At 46.0% G+C, this 18,509-nt stretch overlaps 1 protein-coding gene across 1 annotated transcript in view; it reads left to right on the forward strand.

Annotated features, from left to right (window-relative positions):
• Positions 1 to 18,509, forward strand: part of LOC122946143 (radixin-like) — a 138,543-nt gene that overhangs the window by 70,367 nt on the left and 49,667 nt on the right. The window contains exon 2 of the mRNA XM_044305537.1: positions 12,941 to 13,024. Within this exon, the coding sequence (XP_044161472.1) occupies positions 12,941 to 13,024 (84 nt within the window). The remainder of the gene's footprint in view (positions 1 to 12,940; positions 13,025 to 18,509) is intronic.

An 18,509-nucleotide genomic window follows, 5' to 3' on the forward strand; every position in this document is an offset into this window, starting at 1 on the left:
CCTATCACATGCATGCTTAAACTCCTTTACTGTATTTGAAGCTACCACTACATGGGCTTCAACTGTTCCATTCCTTGTATCAAGCCACTCATGATCCAGAGACAACTTCAGGAGCGTCTTACCTGGACCTAGGAGAGAAAGGACTGGACTGTTGCTAACTGGTCCTGTTTTAAGATTAAAGTACATTTTGCATTTAATTTGTAAATCAAGGTCCCAAAGTCTAGAGAAGGAGTGCAGAGGCACACAATCCAAGTTCCTTGAGGTGTTATGTGAAATTTTCAGTCAATGATGGTGTGAGGAGATATGTAATCTGCTGGTGTTGTTCCACTGTTTTATAGTCCAAAGTCAGCACCGTTGTCTACCAGGAATTTTTAGAACACTTCATGCTTCCCTCTGCTAACAAGCTTTATGGAGATTCTGTTTTCTTTTTCCAGCAGGACTTGGCACCTGCCCACGCTGTCAAAAAAATACCAATACCTGATTTAACCACTTCAGCCCCGCTAGGTGAAACCCCCTTCATGACCAGGCCACTTTTTACACTTCGGCACTACACTCCTTTCACCGTTTATCGCTCGGTCATGCAACTTACCACCCAAATGAATTTTACCTCCTTTTCTTCTCACTAATGGAGCTTTCATTTGGTGGTATTTTATTGCTGCTGACATTTTTACTTTTTTTGTTATTAATCAAAATATAACGATTTTTTTGCAAAAAAATGACATTTTTCACTTTCAGCTGTGAAATTTTGCAAAAAAAACGACATCCATATATAAATTTTTCGCTAAATTTATAGTTCTACATGTCTTTGATAAAAAAAAAATGTTTGGGCAAAAAAAAAAAATGGTTTGGGTAAAAGTTGTAGCATTTACAAACTATGGTACAAAAATGTGAATTTCCGCTTTTTGAAACGGCTCTGATTTTCTGAGCACCTGTCATGTTTCCTGAGGTTCTACAATGCCCAAACAGTAGAAACCCCCCACAAATGACCCCATTTCGGAAAGTAGACACCCTAAGGTATTCGCTGATGGGCATAGTGAGTTCATAGAACTTTTTATTTTTTGTCACAAGTTAGCGGAAAATGATGATGATTTTTTATTTTTATTTTTTTCTTACAAAGTCTCATATTCCACTAACTTGCGACAAAAAATAAAAAATTCTAGGAACTCGCCATGCCCCTCACGGAATACCTTGGGATGTCTTCTTTCCAAAATGGGGTCACTTGTGGCGTAGTTATACTGCCCTGGCAATTTAGGGGCCCATATGTGTGAGAAGTACTTTGCAATCAAAATCTGTAAAAAATGACCGGTGAAATACGAAAGGTGCACTTTGGAATATGCGCCCCTTTGCCCACCTTGGCATCAAAAAAGTGTCACACATCTGGTATCGCCGTACTCAGGAGAAGTTGGGGAATGTGTTTTGGGGTGTCATTTTACATATACCCATGCTGGGTGAGAGAAATATCTTGGCAAACGACAACTTTTCCCATTTTTTTATACAAAGTTGGCATTTGACAAAGATATTTTTCTCACCCAGCATGGGTATATGTAAAATGACACCCCAAAACACATTCCCCAACTTCTTCTGAGTACGGCGATACCAGATGTGTCACACTTTTTTGCAGCCTAGATGCGCAAAGGGGCCCAAATTCCTTTTAGGAGGGCATTTTTAGACATTTGGATCCCAGACTTCTTCTCACGCTTTAGGGCCCCTAAAAAGCCAGGGCAGTATAAATACCCCACATGTGACCCCACTTTGGAAAGAAGACACCCCAAGGTATCCAATGAGGGGCCTGGCAAGTTCATATTTTTTTATTTTTTTTCGCATAAGTTAGCGGAAATTTGATTTATTTTTTTTTGTTTTTTTCTCACAAAGTCTCACTTTCCGCTAACTTAGGACAAAAATTTCAATCTTTCATGGACTCAATGTGCCCCTCAGCAAATACCTTGGGGTGTCTTCTTTCCAAAATGGGGTCAGTTGTGGGGTGTTTGTACTGCCCTGGCATTTGAGGGTCTCCGCAATCATTACATGTATGGCCAGCATTAGGAGTTTCTGCTATTCTCCTTATATTGAGCATACAGGTAATGAGATTTTTTTTTTCCGTTCAGCCTCTGGGCTGAAAGAAAAAAATGAACGGCACAGATTTCTTCATTCGCATCGATCAATGTGGATGAAAAAATCTCTGCCAAAAAAAAAAAATGGAGGGGAAAGGCGTCTGCCAGGACATAGGAGCTCCGCCCTACATCCATACCCACTTAGCTCGTATGCCCTGGCAAACCAGATTTCTCCATTCGCATCAATCGATGTGGATGAATAAATCATTGCCGGGATTTTTTTTTTTATATATATATATATATATATACAAAGTGCTTGCCAAAGCATAGGAACGCCGCCTCCTCCTCAGCTCGTATGCCTCGGCAAACGTATCTGTCACTGCAGAGGAGAAAATCCCGTCTTGCAGCGCCGCATACACCGACTTGCGTGTAATCTGACAGCAGCGCAATGCTTCTGTCAGAATGCACATCGGTGCTGCAGCTAGTAGATTCGTTGGTCCACCTGGAAGGTAAAAAGACAAAAAAAAAAAAAAAAAAGAAAAAACCAGGCCACAACGCAATAATTTTATTAACTTTGGAACAGAACATGTAACTTTAACTTTTGGAACTAAACATTAACCTGTTTGCTTACCTGTTTTTTTTTTTATTTTTTTTTAATTTTATTTTTTAACCTTTATAGAACAAACCTCTCCTTCCCTATGGGTCAATGTGCAAAGCGCAAATCGCCCAAAGATGTGGCGAAGTGCGTTATGCACTTTGTCCCATGTTAAAGGAGACGTTTGCAGCAGCTGTGAGTGAATGGGCCCTAATAGCCCTGTGTGCCTATCCTGGTGAGATGTGATCCCTATGCTAGGTGTACCTGTGTGTGGTACTTTCGGAAACACTCCCCTAAGCATAGGGCAGGGTGGTCGGGACAGTCAGGACAGAAATAGCGGGTGTCACGCCTTATTCCACTCCTGCTACAGACACGACATTTTTTTTCGGGGTGGCGGTCGGTTTGAGGTACCAGCAACGACACTGGGGAAATGTCGCTCGTGTAGACGGCTAACTACACTGGTGGATGGGGCCACGGAACCTCCTGGATACAGGAGGTTCGCGATGATCTCTTCCTGAAATTTGAGGAAGGATCCAGTTCTCCCAGCCTTACTGTAGAGAACAAAACTATTGTACAGAGCCAATTGAATTAAATATACAGACACCTTCTTATACCAGCGTCTGGTGCGTCGGGAAACTAAATACGGAGCCAACATCTGGTCATTGAAGTCGACCCCTCCCATGTGGAGGTTATAGTCGTGGACTGAGAGGGGCTTTTCAATGACACGGGTTGCTCGCTCAATTTGTATTGTCGTGTCTGCGTGAATGGAGGAGAGCATGTAAACGTCACGCTTGTCTCTCCATTTCACCGCGAGCAGTTCTTCGTTACACAGTGCGGCCCTCTGCCCCCTTGCAAGACGGGTGCTAACGAGCCGTTGGGGGAAGCCCGCGCGACTAGTTCGCGCGGTACCACAGGCGCCAATCCGTTCTAGAAACAAATGCCTAAAGAGGGCCACACTTGTGTAGAAATTGTCCACATAAAGATGGTACCCCTTGCCGAATAAGGGTGACACCAAGTCCCAAACTGTTTTCCCACTGCTCCCCAGGTAGTCAGGGCAACCGACCGGCTCCAGGGTCTGATCTTTTCCCTCATAGACCCGAAATTTGTGGGTATAGCCTGTGGCCCTTTCACAGAGCTTATACAATTTGACCCCATACCGGGCGCGCTTGCTTGGGATGTATTGTTTGAAGCCAAGGCGCCCGGTAAAATGTATTAGGGACTCGTCTATGCAGATGTTTTGCTCAGGGGTATACAAATCTGCAAATTTCTGGTTGAAATGGTCTATGAGGGGCCGAATTTTGTGGAGCCGGTCAAAAGCAGGGTGGCCCCTGGGACGGGAGGCGGTGTTGTCGCTAAAGTGCAGGAAACGCAGGATGACCTCAAATCGTGTCCTGGACATAGCAGCAGAGAACATGGGCATGTGATGAATCGGGTTCGTGAACCAATATGACCTCAATTCATGCTTTTTTGTCAGGCCCATGTTGAGGAGGAGGCCCAGAAAAGTTTTAAATTCGGAAACTTGGACTGGTTTCCACCGGAAAGGCTGGGCATAAAAGCTTTCCGGGTTAGCGGTGATAAATTGTGTGGCATACCTGTTTGTCTCTGCCACGACTAAGTCTAAAAGCTCCGCAGTCAAGAACAGCTCAAAAAATCCCAGGGCCGAATCGATCTGAGCTGTCTCAACCCGAACTCCAGACTGGGCGGTGAAAGGGAAAACTACGGGTGCGGCTGAAGTTGGGGACTGCCAATCAGGGTTTGCCAGCACCTCTGGGATTCTAGGGGCTCTACGGGCACGTCTTTGCAGGTGGCTGCGACGGGGTCACTACTGCACGTGCCACCGTACCAGCTTCAACTGCCCTTCTGGTGCTCGCTACTTCACCAGGTTGTACGGCAGTGCTGGTACTAGGTCCAGGAAGGGCTGGGCTGCTGGTGTATGCCTCACCACGTAATCCGACAGCACCAGCCCCACTCTGCTGCTCTTGAAGCGGATCCTGCGCAACCTGCGGTCTAGCGACACGGGGCCGGGTACGCCTGGTGCTATCAGGGACCTCAGCCTCCTCGTCCGAACTTTGGGTCAGAGAGCCACTGCTTTCTACAGGTTCGTATTCTGACCCGCTGGATTCATCAGATGAGGGTTCCCACTCCTCATCCGACTGGGTCAGAAGCCTGTAGGCCTCTTCAGAAGAATACCCCCTGTTAGACATGTGGGCAACTAAATTTCGGGGTATTCCCTGAGACTACCCAAGAAAAAAAAAAGCAAGCCTGTCTTACAAATGGGAGGCTAGCGAAGTACCGGAGGCTGCTGCGGTTGATAAAAATTATCAAAACTGATTTTTTTTATCGCCGCAGTGCGTGTAAAGTGAATGTGCAGTGATCAAAAAAAAATAAATTTTTTGTCACTGCGGTGGGGCGGGCGTGGGCAAACGCACGTGTGGGCGACCGATCAGGCCTGATCGGGCAAACACTGCGTTTTGGGTGGAGGGCGAACTAAAGTGACACTAGTACTATTATAGATCTGACCGTGATCAGTTTTGATCACTTTCAGATACTATAAAAGTACAAATGCTGATTAGCGATACGCTAATCAGCGAATAACGGACTGCGGTGCGGTGGGCTGGGCGCTAACTGATCGCTAACTACCTAACCAAGGGACCTAAACTATACCTAAAACCTAACGGTCAATAACAGTGAAAAAAAAAAGTGACAGTTTGCACTGATCACTTTTTTCCTTTCACTAGTGATTGACGGGGGGGGATAAAAGGGGTGATCAAAGGGTTAATTGGGGTGATCTGGGGGCTAAATGTGGTGTGGTGGGTACTCACAGTAATGATGTGCTCCTCTGCTGGAACCAACCGACCAAAAGAAGGAGCAGAGGAGCACAGCAGCCATATAACCCCATCATATTTACTAATATGTGGGGTTATATGGCTGCTGATTGGTTTTTTTAAAAATCAGCAGCCTGCCAGCCAATGATCGTGGCCGGCAGGCTGCTGACGAAATACTCTTCTGCGAAATGCCGGCCCGCGATGCGCATGCGCGGGCCGGCTGTGACGTAATCTCGCGTCTCGCGAGAGGACGCGCCGATGCGTCCAGGAGGAACTAAACAACCACCTCCCGGACGCATCGGTGCGTACAGCGGTCGGGAGGTGGTTAAAGGGAACATGTCATCAACTTTCTGCTGACTTCACTGAGGAAGCATAAAATAGTGACAGAAATGCTGATTTCATCAGTTTGTCCCTCATGATCTAAAAGTAAGCAGTTGCCGAGAACCAGCATCATAATCATTGCAGCACAGGCCTGGAAAAGAGTCAAATCTACTTGAGAAGAGTCCTGGTTATTCCTAATCTCCTGCACTCTCACCCATCTGCTGATGATTGTCAGTTCTCTCCTAGAGAGAAAGGGATAAAACTAGGTAGAAGACGGTCAGTCATCTGCAGGTGGGCAGAAGAGCAGGAATTCATGAATAGCCAGGACTCTTCTCAGATGGCTATGACTCTTTTCCAGGCCCAGTCTGTAGTGATTGTGATGTTAGTTCTCGGTAACCACTTACTTTTAACTTTTAAATGACAGACCGCTGAAATCAACTCACCTGTCTCTACTTTATAGTGCCGTTAGTATGGGCAGCATAAAGTTGATGACTCACAGGTTTCCTTTAATAACCACAGTATCCCTGTGCTCGATTAGCCAGCAAACTCACCTCCTGAGAATCTGAGGTATTGTCAAGAGTAAGATAAGACAACAGACCAAACAAAGCAGACAAAAGTAACTTGGGCTTCATTAACACCTTTTCAGTGCCCCAGGCTGACCGCGTCCATGCCACGCTGCATTGATGCAGTTATTTATTCAAAAGGAGCTTCAAGCAAGTATGGAGTGCATACACTGTACATACTTTTCAGTGACTGTGCATATGATGGGAGTGAGATGGGCCCGTTGACTTTCTATTGAGTATGCCTCGTAGGGGTCGTCGATTTAGACAATATGCGATATAAACTATATAAATTTGGCCAACGATAGAGATTTATTTTATAATGCGGTAGAACATGGAATGCGCTGCTCTCGGCACGCACCATGTTCTCCTGACCCGATAGTGGAGAAGGAGGGAGTCCCTCCCTACCCACTGTGTGCAGCTGCCGCTGACCACAAAGGAGAACAGAGTAGGAGGAGGGGAGGGACTGTGGCAACTCTACCACCAATGAATATAGTTAATATGCCTGAATACAAACATAGCCTGCATGTGCCGACCATATCCCATTCCCGGCCTCTATGACTGCAAGCTGTGGTCCACCGTAATTAACCCCTCGGGTCCTGGGGGGTTAATTGCGACGGATCACGGCGTGCAGTAATAGAGGCCCGGTATTGGATATGGCCTCCACATGCAGGCTATGTTTGTATTCAGGCATATTAACTATATTCATTGGTGGCGCAGTGGCCACAACCCCCCGCTCCCTTCACACAATTAAATCATTGGTGGCAGTGGCACCCAGGGTGGCAGCTTCTGATCGGAGCCCCAGCAGTGTAATCGTGGGGCTCCAATCGGTTACCATGGCAGCCAGGACGCTACTAAGCCCACAGCAGCAGGGAGAGTGTGAAGTCCTATTCACCCTAATAGAGCTTTATTATGGTGACTAGGACAAGGGTTCTAGCCCCTAAGGAGGCTAATAGTTAAATAAAAAGTTAAAAAAAAAAATGTAACACCCCCCCCCCCCCCCCCAAACATAGAATATATCGCGATATATATCGCATCTCGCACATGCTTAAAATTATATCGCAATATAGATTTTAGGCCATATCGCCCACCCCTAAATTGCCTCGCTTCCTGTACTGCATCGAGGAGGGAGAAAATGCAAAATGACCAATTCTCTTACCTTGTTATTGAGATTGGTGGGTTTCTCAGTGCTCGGACCCCCACCAGTGTAAACATTTGATGTCCCTATGACATATCAAAAGATTACTGAAAGTACAGTGTCTGACACATTTATTATGATTTACCTGATAAAACTGACATAAATATACATTAGCTGTGTGCTAGGAACTGGCACAGGGCTAAACTTCCCAATATACTGCACACTTAAGAGGTGTTCACCTAACCCCAGTGGAACACAGATTTTGATATATAATATGGCTGTTTAAAGCATTATTATATAAATGTAATGAAATTTGAGTGTCGCCATGGAGAACAGAGTCTCTGCATTCTTAGCAAACTCCTCGCATAATCTAGATTTATATGCTTAAGAGTTAAATGGCGTTTGGCACGGCTGCTGAGTGGTGAGCAAAGAAATGAGTGTCTCCTGTTTGAGGCCTCAGGAATGTACTTGCTGATAGCTGTACCAGGCTTCCACCAGACTCCTGGCCCAAGTTGGAGGAGGGGATTCCTGTGTTGCGGAGCATAATTCATATTTGCCTGTAGGAGGCAGAGGCTGTAGATGGCATTGCTGACGTGACCGCTCCTGCCAGATCTTCCAGTCCCTCGCCACCTTCTTCTCCCTCTCATTATCACTGCCTCCTGCTGGCCTGCCGGCTATCTATTCTTTGTGAAGCCTGTACTAACTCATGCACAGTGCTTACATTACACTGTGCTGTCGCAATGCTGTAGATGGCACTGTTATTGGGGCTCACTAGGAGTGATGGGGTTCATGCAAATGACTGTGATCGGCCCTGCAATCCATGTCCCGATCCATGTGTTGGCCACATTTTCCAAGCCAACTGCGGCTTCCCTGACCTGCACTGACTGTATAATAGCAATTTATCATACCACCAGTCTTTATCTGACCGCGGGACCATTGTACTGTACTTGCCTCATCATGTCTACATACCCCACCATCATAGACTGGCTGTATCATACATTTTCATATCTGGTTCTGCTCAGTAGAGTGCAGTTGGCCTGTGAGATGTCCTGCAAACGGACCGTGTTTCCCAGGCTGATCATGGTCGGATCACATGTGTATCACACATGATGGGCCAAGATAAACACTGCAGCAGGACCAAGAAACATAGGATTAGGCCACATGCACACAACCGTACAGATGTGGAAAGTACACTGATGACGTCCATGTTTTCCACATCTGTATGTCACTTCCACATAGGATAAAACATGTCCTATTCTGGTCCTCAAAATGCAGACCTCGAACCCATAGAATTCAATGGGTCTGCCAAAAAATACGGATCACACGTGGACAGGATCCTTATTTAGTGGATCGGCTACTTACAGACTGCAAAACGGATGCGGTCATGTGCATGAAGTTTTAGATACACACTTCAGCAGGGCGTATCATCCAAGTTGGGATTAGATACACACTTCAGCAGGGCGTATCAGATATGAGAATCTTTCACAGTAGACTGTGTCACAGATGATATATTTAGATACTGTCTGCTTTTCCTGTGTATCTGACATAAGCTTAGACACCAGACCAGATAGTATCAGATGCACAACAGGCCGTATCGTACATAGCACGCTATTTCGTTTGTGATGGGATTAGATACACCAGTGATTTGATGGTTTTTTCTGATTTCATGTTTGATCACACTCTGGGTGAGGGAAGAGCCTCTGGACGGTCAGTGATGGGATTTAGGAACAGAGTAATACTTTTTCACACGAACGTGACGGATTGGCTCCGGATTCGTTCAGTAAAGTTTTGTCTGCGATTGCGCTCAGTTATTCCGTTTTTTACTTGCGGATACAATACGTTTTTGATACGTTTTTCACGCGCGTGATAAAAAAACTGAAGGTTTACAAACAACATCTCCTAGCAACCATCTGTGAAAAACACATTGCATCCGCAACTGCTTGCGGATACAATGCGTTTTTCACTGAAGCCCTATTCACTTCTATGGGGCCAGGGATGCGTGAAAAACACAGAATATAGAACATGCTGCGTTTTTCACTTAATGCAGAACTGATGCATGAAAAAAAACTCATACAGAGATCCATTGAAATGAATGGGTCAGGATTCAGTGCACGTGCTATGTGTTCACATCACGCATTTGCACCCGCGCTGAAAACTCTGTCGCGTGAAAGGGGCCTAAGAATTATGTGTGGGTGTAGTAACATGGCCACAGGAGGTGTAGTGGATGTAGCTCCTGCAAACTGAACAGTGTGGGTATGGGACCAGCCAGGCTGGTTTATCAATAAAGTTATGTATTCAACAAAAATAATTTTTCCGTTCACGTATCCATATGAGCGCTTGTTTGCGGGACAAGTTGTACTTTCTAATGCCACCATTTAATATGGCATACAGTGCAGTGGGAAACGGGGAAAAAAATTACAAATGGGGTGGAATTGGAAAAAAATGTAATTCCTTCACTATTTTCAGGTTTTGTTTCTTTTGTGGCAAAACTAACCTGTGCCCTTTATTCTCTGGGTCAGTAGGATTACAATGTATTTTTTTAAATCACTGTATTCTGACCCCCATAACTTTTCTATAGTTATGTCTACTGAGCTGTGTGGGGGCTCATTTTTTGCGGGACGACCTGTCGTTTTTAATGATACCATTTTGGTGTGTGTTTGTTTGATTTTTATTTTTTTTTATTACATTTTATTAACATTGTTTTGGGTAAGAGAAGTGATGAAAAAAATGGCAAATATTTTAATAGAACAGGCGTTTTCAGACGCGGTAATACCCATGATGTTTATATTTTTTATTTACCATATTTTTCGCCCCATAAGAGGCCTTCTCCCCCCTCCCCCATCAAAAAAAAATAAAGTGGGAGGTGTCTTATAGGGCGAATGCTGAAATTCTTACATCGCTAACACTGATACATCGCCGGCTGCGATGCTGCACAGCACGGCGATGTATCAGGGGTAGAGAGGAGGGGCTGGACGCCGGCAACTGCTGGAATCGTGGCGGAGTAGTAGTACATGGGATAGCGCTACTTTAACTAAAATCAAGAGAGAGGTTAAGAAGGCTTTAATGACCTTTAGGGTCATTAGCCACGGGTCTCTGCTGTTTGAAACCGCAAATACCCACTGGCCACGGTGCCTGCTGCACACACAGGTAGCTGCCATGTTTATCCATCGCTCCAGCGCCGTACATGTACGCCGCTGGTAGCGAAAAGGTGAATGTGTTCTTGATGTACAAGGGATTTCATGGTAGGCTATGCATTGTATATTTAGGATTTCCGCTCACTGGCAGATCACTGCTCAGTGGTCCATAGTCCTGTTTTCAGCTGAAAGTACATTCCTCATTTCATTTGGAAATCGGGGTCCCAGGTTCTGGAGGAAGAGTGGAGAGGCACACAATCCAAGTTGCTTGAGGTCCAGTGTGAAGTTTCCAGTCTGTGGTAATCAAGTCCAAAGTCAGTGCCGCTGTCCACCAGGAATTATTGGGGCACTTCATGCTTCCCTCTGCTGACAAGTACTACAGGCTGGTCGCCTCGACACATTGTTGCAGTAAATCACACAGCCCCGTCCAAGCATTGAGCGTATATATGTACATACAGTAGGCCAACATTTCGGTATTAAAAATAATTAGTCGTATATCATCTAATCTTCGGGTGCTGACTTTTGGGTTTTCATTAAAGGGAACCTGTCGTCCACTTTTTGCTGACCTCACGGAGGGCAGTATAAGTTAGTGACAGAAATGCTGATTTCAGCAGTGTTTCACACATCAGCTATAATGCGGATCAGTTTTTTTGCGGATTAGATGTTGACCCATTCACTTCTATTGGGCCCTTTTCTATTACACGGTTCCACAAAACAAATGAAACATGTCCTATACTTGTCCGTAAAAATCAGCACATGGCCCCATTGAGGTCTATGGGTCCGCAAAAATACTGAATGTTGTCATTTTTTTTGCGGATCCGGAAAAAAAACTGATAGCATTCAGTATTTTTGCAGACAGCATACGGCCGTCTGAATGAGCCCTAAGTGGTTGCTGAGAACCAGCATCATAAGCATTGCAGCACAAGCCTTGAAAAGAGTCAAATCTACTTGAGTCCTGGTTATTCCTAATCTCCTGCTCTCCTCGCCCATCTGCTGATGATTGTCAGTTCTCTCCTAGAGAAAGGGAGAAAACTAGGTAGAAGACGGTCAGTCATCAGCAGATGGGCAGGAGAGAAGGAATTCATGAATAGCCAGGACTCTTCTCAGGTGGCTATGACTCTTTTCCAGGCCCAGTCTGTAGTGATTGTGATGTTGGTTCTCGGCAACCACCTACTTTTAACTTTTAAATGGCAGACCGGTGAAATCAACTCACCTGTCTCTACTTTATAGTGCCGTTAGTATGGGCAGCATAAAGGTGATGACAGGTTCCCTTTTAAATGTAAGCCATAAATAAATTAAAGTTTTCGATGATATTCTAGTTTATTAAGATGCGCCTGTATAGAACACCAAGTAAAGGGAAGAAAAGGTGGTGAAGAAAACAAATGTCTTAATTGAATTGCACCCATAAGCGATATTACATACACCAGCAGTTTCTAATATAACGTTGCCACGTAAAACTATACATCAGGGCTGGCCAACTACAACTCCCACCATGCCCTGCTGTAAGCAGACTGGTCATGCTGGGAGTTGTAGTTTTGCAACAGCTGGAGAGCCGCAGGTTGGCTATGCCCGCTATACATACCTAGCCGTAATGACCGTTTAAGATTGGCCACATAGTGGGCATGGACATTATGCACGGTTAGTGCTCACACATTTTCTCTCCTCATAGTCATACTGTGATTGTTGTTCTTACCACAGAGTACTGGTGTACTTTGCCATGTTCACTTTTGGCTCTTAATTATACAAAATGTTTAAAATCTTAAATGAAGATGTTTGTAAAAATAAAACACCCCAAAAACTTTTAGACATGCAATTAGCATATGGTAAATAAAAAACATCTGAATTTAAAGGGAACCTATCGGCTAAAAAAACACACCATAAACCACCAGCATTGCCTTAGATGTTCTCATCTTGTTTCTAAATTTGGTTTTCTCTTTGCTCTCTGAAAAAGTTAGATTCCCTGCATGCCGTATGTAAACAAACTTTTTGAAGTCAAGCTCACCAGGCCCCTTCACATTTGATTGATGGCCTCCGTTCTAATTTCATATATAAATCCAGCTGCACAATCGCACCACAACACAATGCCGTGTGTATACGACCCTATCAGGAGCCTTGCCTTGTATTCACTTTCTCTACATAATAAATGCGACCAGTGTATGGCCCTTCAGGTGGTTGTCACAGTATCCAGTGGCTTCCTAGACGGATAATCGCGCTCCTGTAGTTGATTTATCAATCGACATATCCAGGAGAAATAGAGAACATTATCAAATGTTTGCTGACTGCATTACCTAATCATGTACAATCTTTTATCTTTAGATCAGTGTACGTGTGACCACAATGGATGCAGAGCTGGAGTTTGCCATCCAGCCAAACACCACCGGAAAACAACTCTTTGATCAGGTGAGCAGCTCCTCTTATCACAAATGGAAAAGGGACACTTACGAGCACAGTGAATGAGATCCAGAAAAACATTTGTATTGTACATGAATAAGTGAACTATCGGCGCTGCAGCCTTCACATTTGTGCCCCTAAACTATGTTGTCCTCCCCGTTGACACCAAGCAGAGTGGCATGGACAACAGACATGATTTCTGCTGCTAATGTACCCTACTACCTGACATTACTACTGTGGTCAGTGACTGGCTAGAAATGAAGACAACTGAAGCAGGGCTGCAGTAAACAAATATTTTTGTAATCGAGTATTCTATCGATTATATTTCTCGATTCATCGAGTAATCTAATAAGAAAAAGCTACTTAAAATAACGTACGTAATTAGGCATGTATAAAGTTATTGGTTTGAAGGGGTTAATGGAAACACCTTGGCATTAGGTATGTATAAAGTTATTGGTTTGGAGGGGTTAATGGAAGCACCTTGGCATTAGGCATGTATAAAGTTATTGGTTTGAAGGGGTTAATAACTTTATACATGCCTAATGCCAAGGTGCTTCCATTAACCCCTCCAAACCCAATGGGCATGTATAAAGTTATTGGTTTGAAGAGGTTAATGAAAGCACCTTGGAGGTGCCTTCATTAACCCCTCTCTAAACCAATAACTTTATACATGCCAAGGTGGTGCCTGCAGCCTCCATTAACCACTCTCTCTCCATCTGCCTCCCCCCAGCCTCTGATCTGCCTCCCCCCAGCCTCTGATCTGCCTGCCCCCAGCCTCTGATCTGCCTGCCCCCAGCCTCTGATCTGCCCCCTCTGGTAACGCAACCCCCCCCCCCCCCCCCCACAGTAATCATCATTGGTGGCAGTGGCCACAGGGTCCCCCTCCTCCCCCCCATCATTGGTGGCAGTTTGCAGTTCCGATCGGAGCCCCAGCAGTGTAATGCTGGGGCTCCGATCGGTTACCATGGCAGCCAGGAGTCACGCTACTGAAGTCCTGGCTGCCATGGTATGTTAGTGAGCAGAGAGCAGCGCATTATACTCACGTGCGCTGTGGCCGCCGGTCGCTCCTTCTCATAGGTCTGTGCGGCACATTGCTAATGCTGTAAGCATTAGCAATCCGCCGCACAGACAGAAGAAGGAGCAACCGGCGGCCACAGCGCACGTGAGTATAATGCGCTGCTCTCTGCTCACCAACATACCATGGCAGCCAGGACTTCAGTAGCGTCCTGGATGCCATGGTAACCGATCGGAGCCCCAGCATTACACTGTCCCTCCCCTCCTCCTCCTACTCTGTCCTCATTGGTGTTCAGCGGCAGCCGCGCACAGTGGGGAGGGAGGGACTCCCTCCTCCTCCCCCCTCCGCTGTGCCGGCCGGCTCAGTCCTGCCTCTCTGGCCTCCGGAGGACACGGAGTGGTGAGTGAGACGCTTAATTTCACTCCCGCTCTGTGATCATGTGATGCAACGATTACTCGATGCAGGGAAACTGCAGGGATTTAATCGAGTTATTCGAATAATCGTTTCAGCCCTAAACTGAAGCAACACCACTGGATCAGCAGGCCAGTTTTCGCCCTCCTGCCCAGGCCTTTTTTTTTTTTTTTTGCAAATCTGATGTCGCTTTATGTGGTAATAGCTTTGGAACCCTTTGTATTCATCCAGGCCATTCTGAGATTGTTTTCTCATGATGCATTGTACTTCATAATAGTCATACATTTGAGTCAATTTAGTTATAAAAAAATCAAAAATTTAGAAAAATTTGCAATTTTTAAAATGTATATTTCTCTGCTTTTAAAACAAAGTGCTACCTCATGAAATATGTATTACTTAAAGGGGTATTATCATCTTAATGATCACTGTTAAATCTGTTAATGATTTAAGTGATAATTTTTCTAAATATATTTTATTAACAAATCCCCACCCCTTAGAAAAAAATAAACCTATACTTACCTGACTGTTGTCTTCCGTCTCCCCTGGTTACGGCCACCGCTCTTCTCAGGAATCGCGGTGGCCGTGCGCAGACGACTTTTCTTTTCTTCTCCCGGACGGCCGCGCACTGTACTGAACGCGCACGCCGAGTCCGCACATGCGCCCTGGTGACTTTTTCCTGGCAAGTATACTATACTGGCCAGGAAGAAGTCACCAGGGCGCATGCGCGCACTCGGCATGCGTGTTCAGTACAGCGCGCAGCCCGGCCGGGAGAAGACCTCAATAAAGATGGAGCCCGCCCCCTACCGAGTGCCGAAACCAGGAAGTGGACGGCGCGCCGGGACCAGGTAAGTATCAAATAGCGTGTTGAGAAAACCCCTTTAACCCCTCGAGTTACTCAAAACTCTTTTTACAAACTTTGTTAACCCTTTAGGTGTTCCATAATAATTAAAGGAAAATGGGGATGACATTTCAAAATTTCACTTTTCTGCCAGACTTTTCATTTTAATCCATTTTTTTTCTTTAACACATCAAGGTTTAACAACCAAACAAAACTCAATATTTATTACCCTGATTCTGCGGTTTACTGAAACACCTCACATGTGGTTGTAAATTGATGTAAGGCTGGGTTCACACCTGAGCATATTCGATAAGCGCTGTTTACAGGCGTTTTTATTGGGCATTTTTGAGGCGTATTTTGGGACGTTTTTGTATTTTTGGAAACGCGCATCGTACGCGCGTTCTTGCTATTGACCACAGAGGCGTACAATGAAAAACAGAGGTGTTAAGCGCGACAATACGCCCCAAAGAAGCTCCTGTACTTCTTGGGGCGTAGGGTGTTTTTACAGCGCGTTCGGCAGGGGTATACAGTGGGTAGAATATGATGTGGAGGATGATGAGGTACTAGACCCCACATGGAATCAAGGTCATGCGAGTGACATGTGCAGTTTGGAGGGAGAGGCGGTGGTCGCACAGAGGCACCAGCACAGCAAAAGAGGGAGCAGGGTGCAATAGCGTTACATTCTTGGGTGACATTTTACAATTTTTGCCGTGAATAAACTCCTCTGCATAGGTGACGGGGAACTAATTTTTGAAAAATCACCTGTTTAATTGGTGGGTGACATGAACCCAGTTTTGCTGTGAATAAACCCTTGCTCTGCATAGTTGACAGGGACCGAAATATTTCAAAATCGTCTGTTCCATTGGTGTGTGACATTAACCCATGTTAGGCGATAAAAACCCCTGTTCTGCATAGGTGACAGGCAGGGGAGGGCTGGAAGCCTTAGTCCTGGGGGGCAAATCCAGTCAAGTTGCCCATTTTAGCCCCGCCCATTATTAAAGCCCCTCCTACATATAATAGGCCACTCCCAACAAACACTGTACAGCTGACATTCTATAGCTGTGGCCTGTCTCTACACATCATACAGAGAGGGGGGGCCTGTCCTGCTTCACATTATACAGTAAACAGCAGGCTACAGCCAGGAAGCTCCTCCGCTCTCCTCCCTCCCCTGATCCTGCTCAGGGCTTGTGATTCCCCCCACCATCTGTCACCCGCCCGTGGCCTGCTGCCCCCTTTCATAGTCCTCACCCAGCTTTGAATCCTCCTTCTGCAAATGGCAGGGGAAGGAGCCGGAGCATCTCCTCTCCTACATAGCACCTCATACCTCTTACATCCAGTGATGTCACCTTTGTTGTAGATGTTCTCTTTCTTTATCTTCTCCATTCAGCCCAGACCGCCATGATGATTTTTCTGCCATCTCCCGTCTCTGCAGAGATTGACAAACAGACATTAGTTTCCAACATTTCCATCATCTTCACATCTTCTGAACACCCTTTCCTGCCACCCCCAATACTATACAAGTACCACACAGATAGTGCCCCCAATACTATACTGCAGAAACAGTACCCCTGGGAATACTACTACCACACAGATAGTGCCCCCTTAAACAATTATTGGCACACAGTGCTCTAAAAAATAACTGCGCCCAGACACTAATAGTATAAAGATAATGTCCCCCAAAAATAATTTTGCTAAGCTGATACTATGCCAGGGTGCCCCCCAAAGTAACAGTGCTCCCCAAAATCCCACCAATAGAAATAATTCTCTGCCAGAGCACACTTAGTAGTAATAATGCCCCTTTAGTGCCCATACTAGTAATCATGTTCCTCATAGCCCCCCAGTAGTAGTAAAGCTCCCCATAATACCCCCTAGTAGTACTAATTCTCCCTATAATATGACAGTACATGAAATACCCCCGCTTAGTGCCCGCAGTTGAGCTAATGTCTCCATAATGTATGCCAGTATAAAATACCCCTATATAGTGCCCCAGTAAATGCCGTCATAGTGCTCCTCTCCCCCTTCCCCATAGTGTCCCCATAATATGCCAGTAAAAAAATGCCCCTTCTTAGTGCCACCATATGCCCCAATAGTGCTCCACTCCCCCATAGTGCCCCCAAATAATGCCCCATATTGCTGCTCTCCCCTATAGTGCCTCCCATAATGTGCCAGTAAAAAATGCCCCCTTAGTGCCACCAAATGCCATAGTGCCCCCCATAATGTTCCAATACAAAAGGCCCCTTTAGAGCCCCCACTTCCCCATAGTGCCCCCAAATAATGCCCCTATAGTAACACCAGATGCCCCATAGTGCTGCTCTCCCCTATAGTGCCCCCCAGAATGTGCCAATAATAAAAAAAAGCCACGTTAGAGCCCCAAGATACCCCCATAGTGCTCCTCTCCCCCATGGTGCCCCTCCATAATGTGCCAGTAAGAAATGCCCCCATAGTGCCAGCTCTTCCAATAGTGCCAGCTCCCCTCATAGTGTAAGGCCCCCCATAGTGCCAGATCCCCCCCCCCCCCCCAATAGTGCCAGCTCCCCTCATAGTGTAAGGCCCCCCATAGTGCCAGCTCCCCCCCCCAATAGTGCCAGATCCCCCCACATAGTGCCAGCCCAGCTCCCCCCGCAAAAAAAAAATAAAAAAACACTAATACTTACCTGTCTCCATCATCAGCGATGCAGGCCTCTTCTGGCCCGTGTCCCTGCTGTGTGCCGCCCGACTCAGGCGGCGCGATGATAATGACGTCATCGCGCTGCCTGAGCCGGCCTCTGATAGGCTGCAGGCATTAGTGCCTGCGGCCTATCAGAAGAACAGGGGAGGGACACGCCTCTCCCTGAGTCCCTCCCCTGCCCCACAGCACCACCCCGCCGCCGCAATTATATCCAGGGCCGCGCCGCCTGTGGTGATCGGCGGTGCGGCCCTGAAGAATAAAAAATATAAATATTTTTGTTAAAGGGGCGGCCCAGCGGCCGTTTTTTTTTAGGCGGCCTGGGGTGCATTTGCCTGCCTGCCTGCCCCCCGGCCCAGCCCGCCCCTGGTGACAGGGACTTAAATTCATAAAATTTGTCTTTAATTGACACGCGTCACCTCCTTTAATTCGATCCTTCTGCTTTAACAACTTCTCCCACATTTCCGCTCGATCACATTTCAACCATTGACCTCCCTTGGATGTGGTATCCCTTTCTCGCACTCCCTCTCCGGCATGGAATCCTGATTCCCCGTTACCCGTGATC

This window comes from Bufo gargarizans, chromosome 9 (assembly GCF_014858855.1).
Source record: "Bufo gargarizans isolate SCDJY-AF-19 chromosome 9, ASM1485885v1, whole genome shotgun sequence".
In the NCBI taxonomy this organism is placed as follows: Eukaryota; Metazoa; Chordata; class Amphibia; order Anura; family Bufonidae; genus Bufo; species Bufo gargarizans.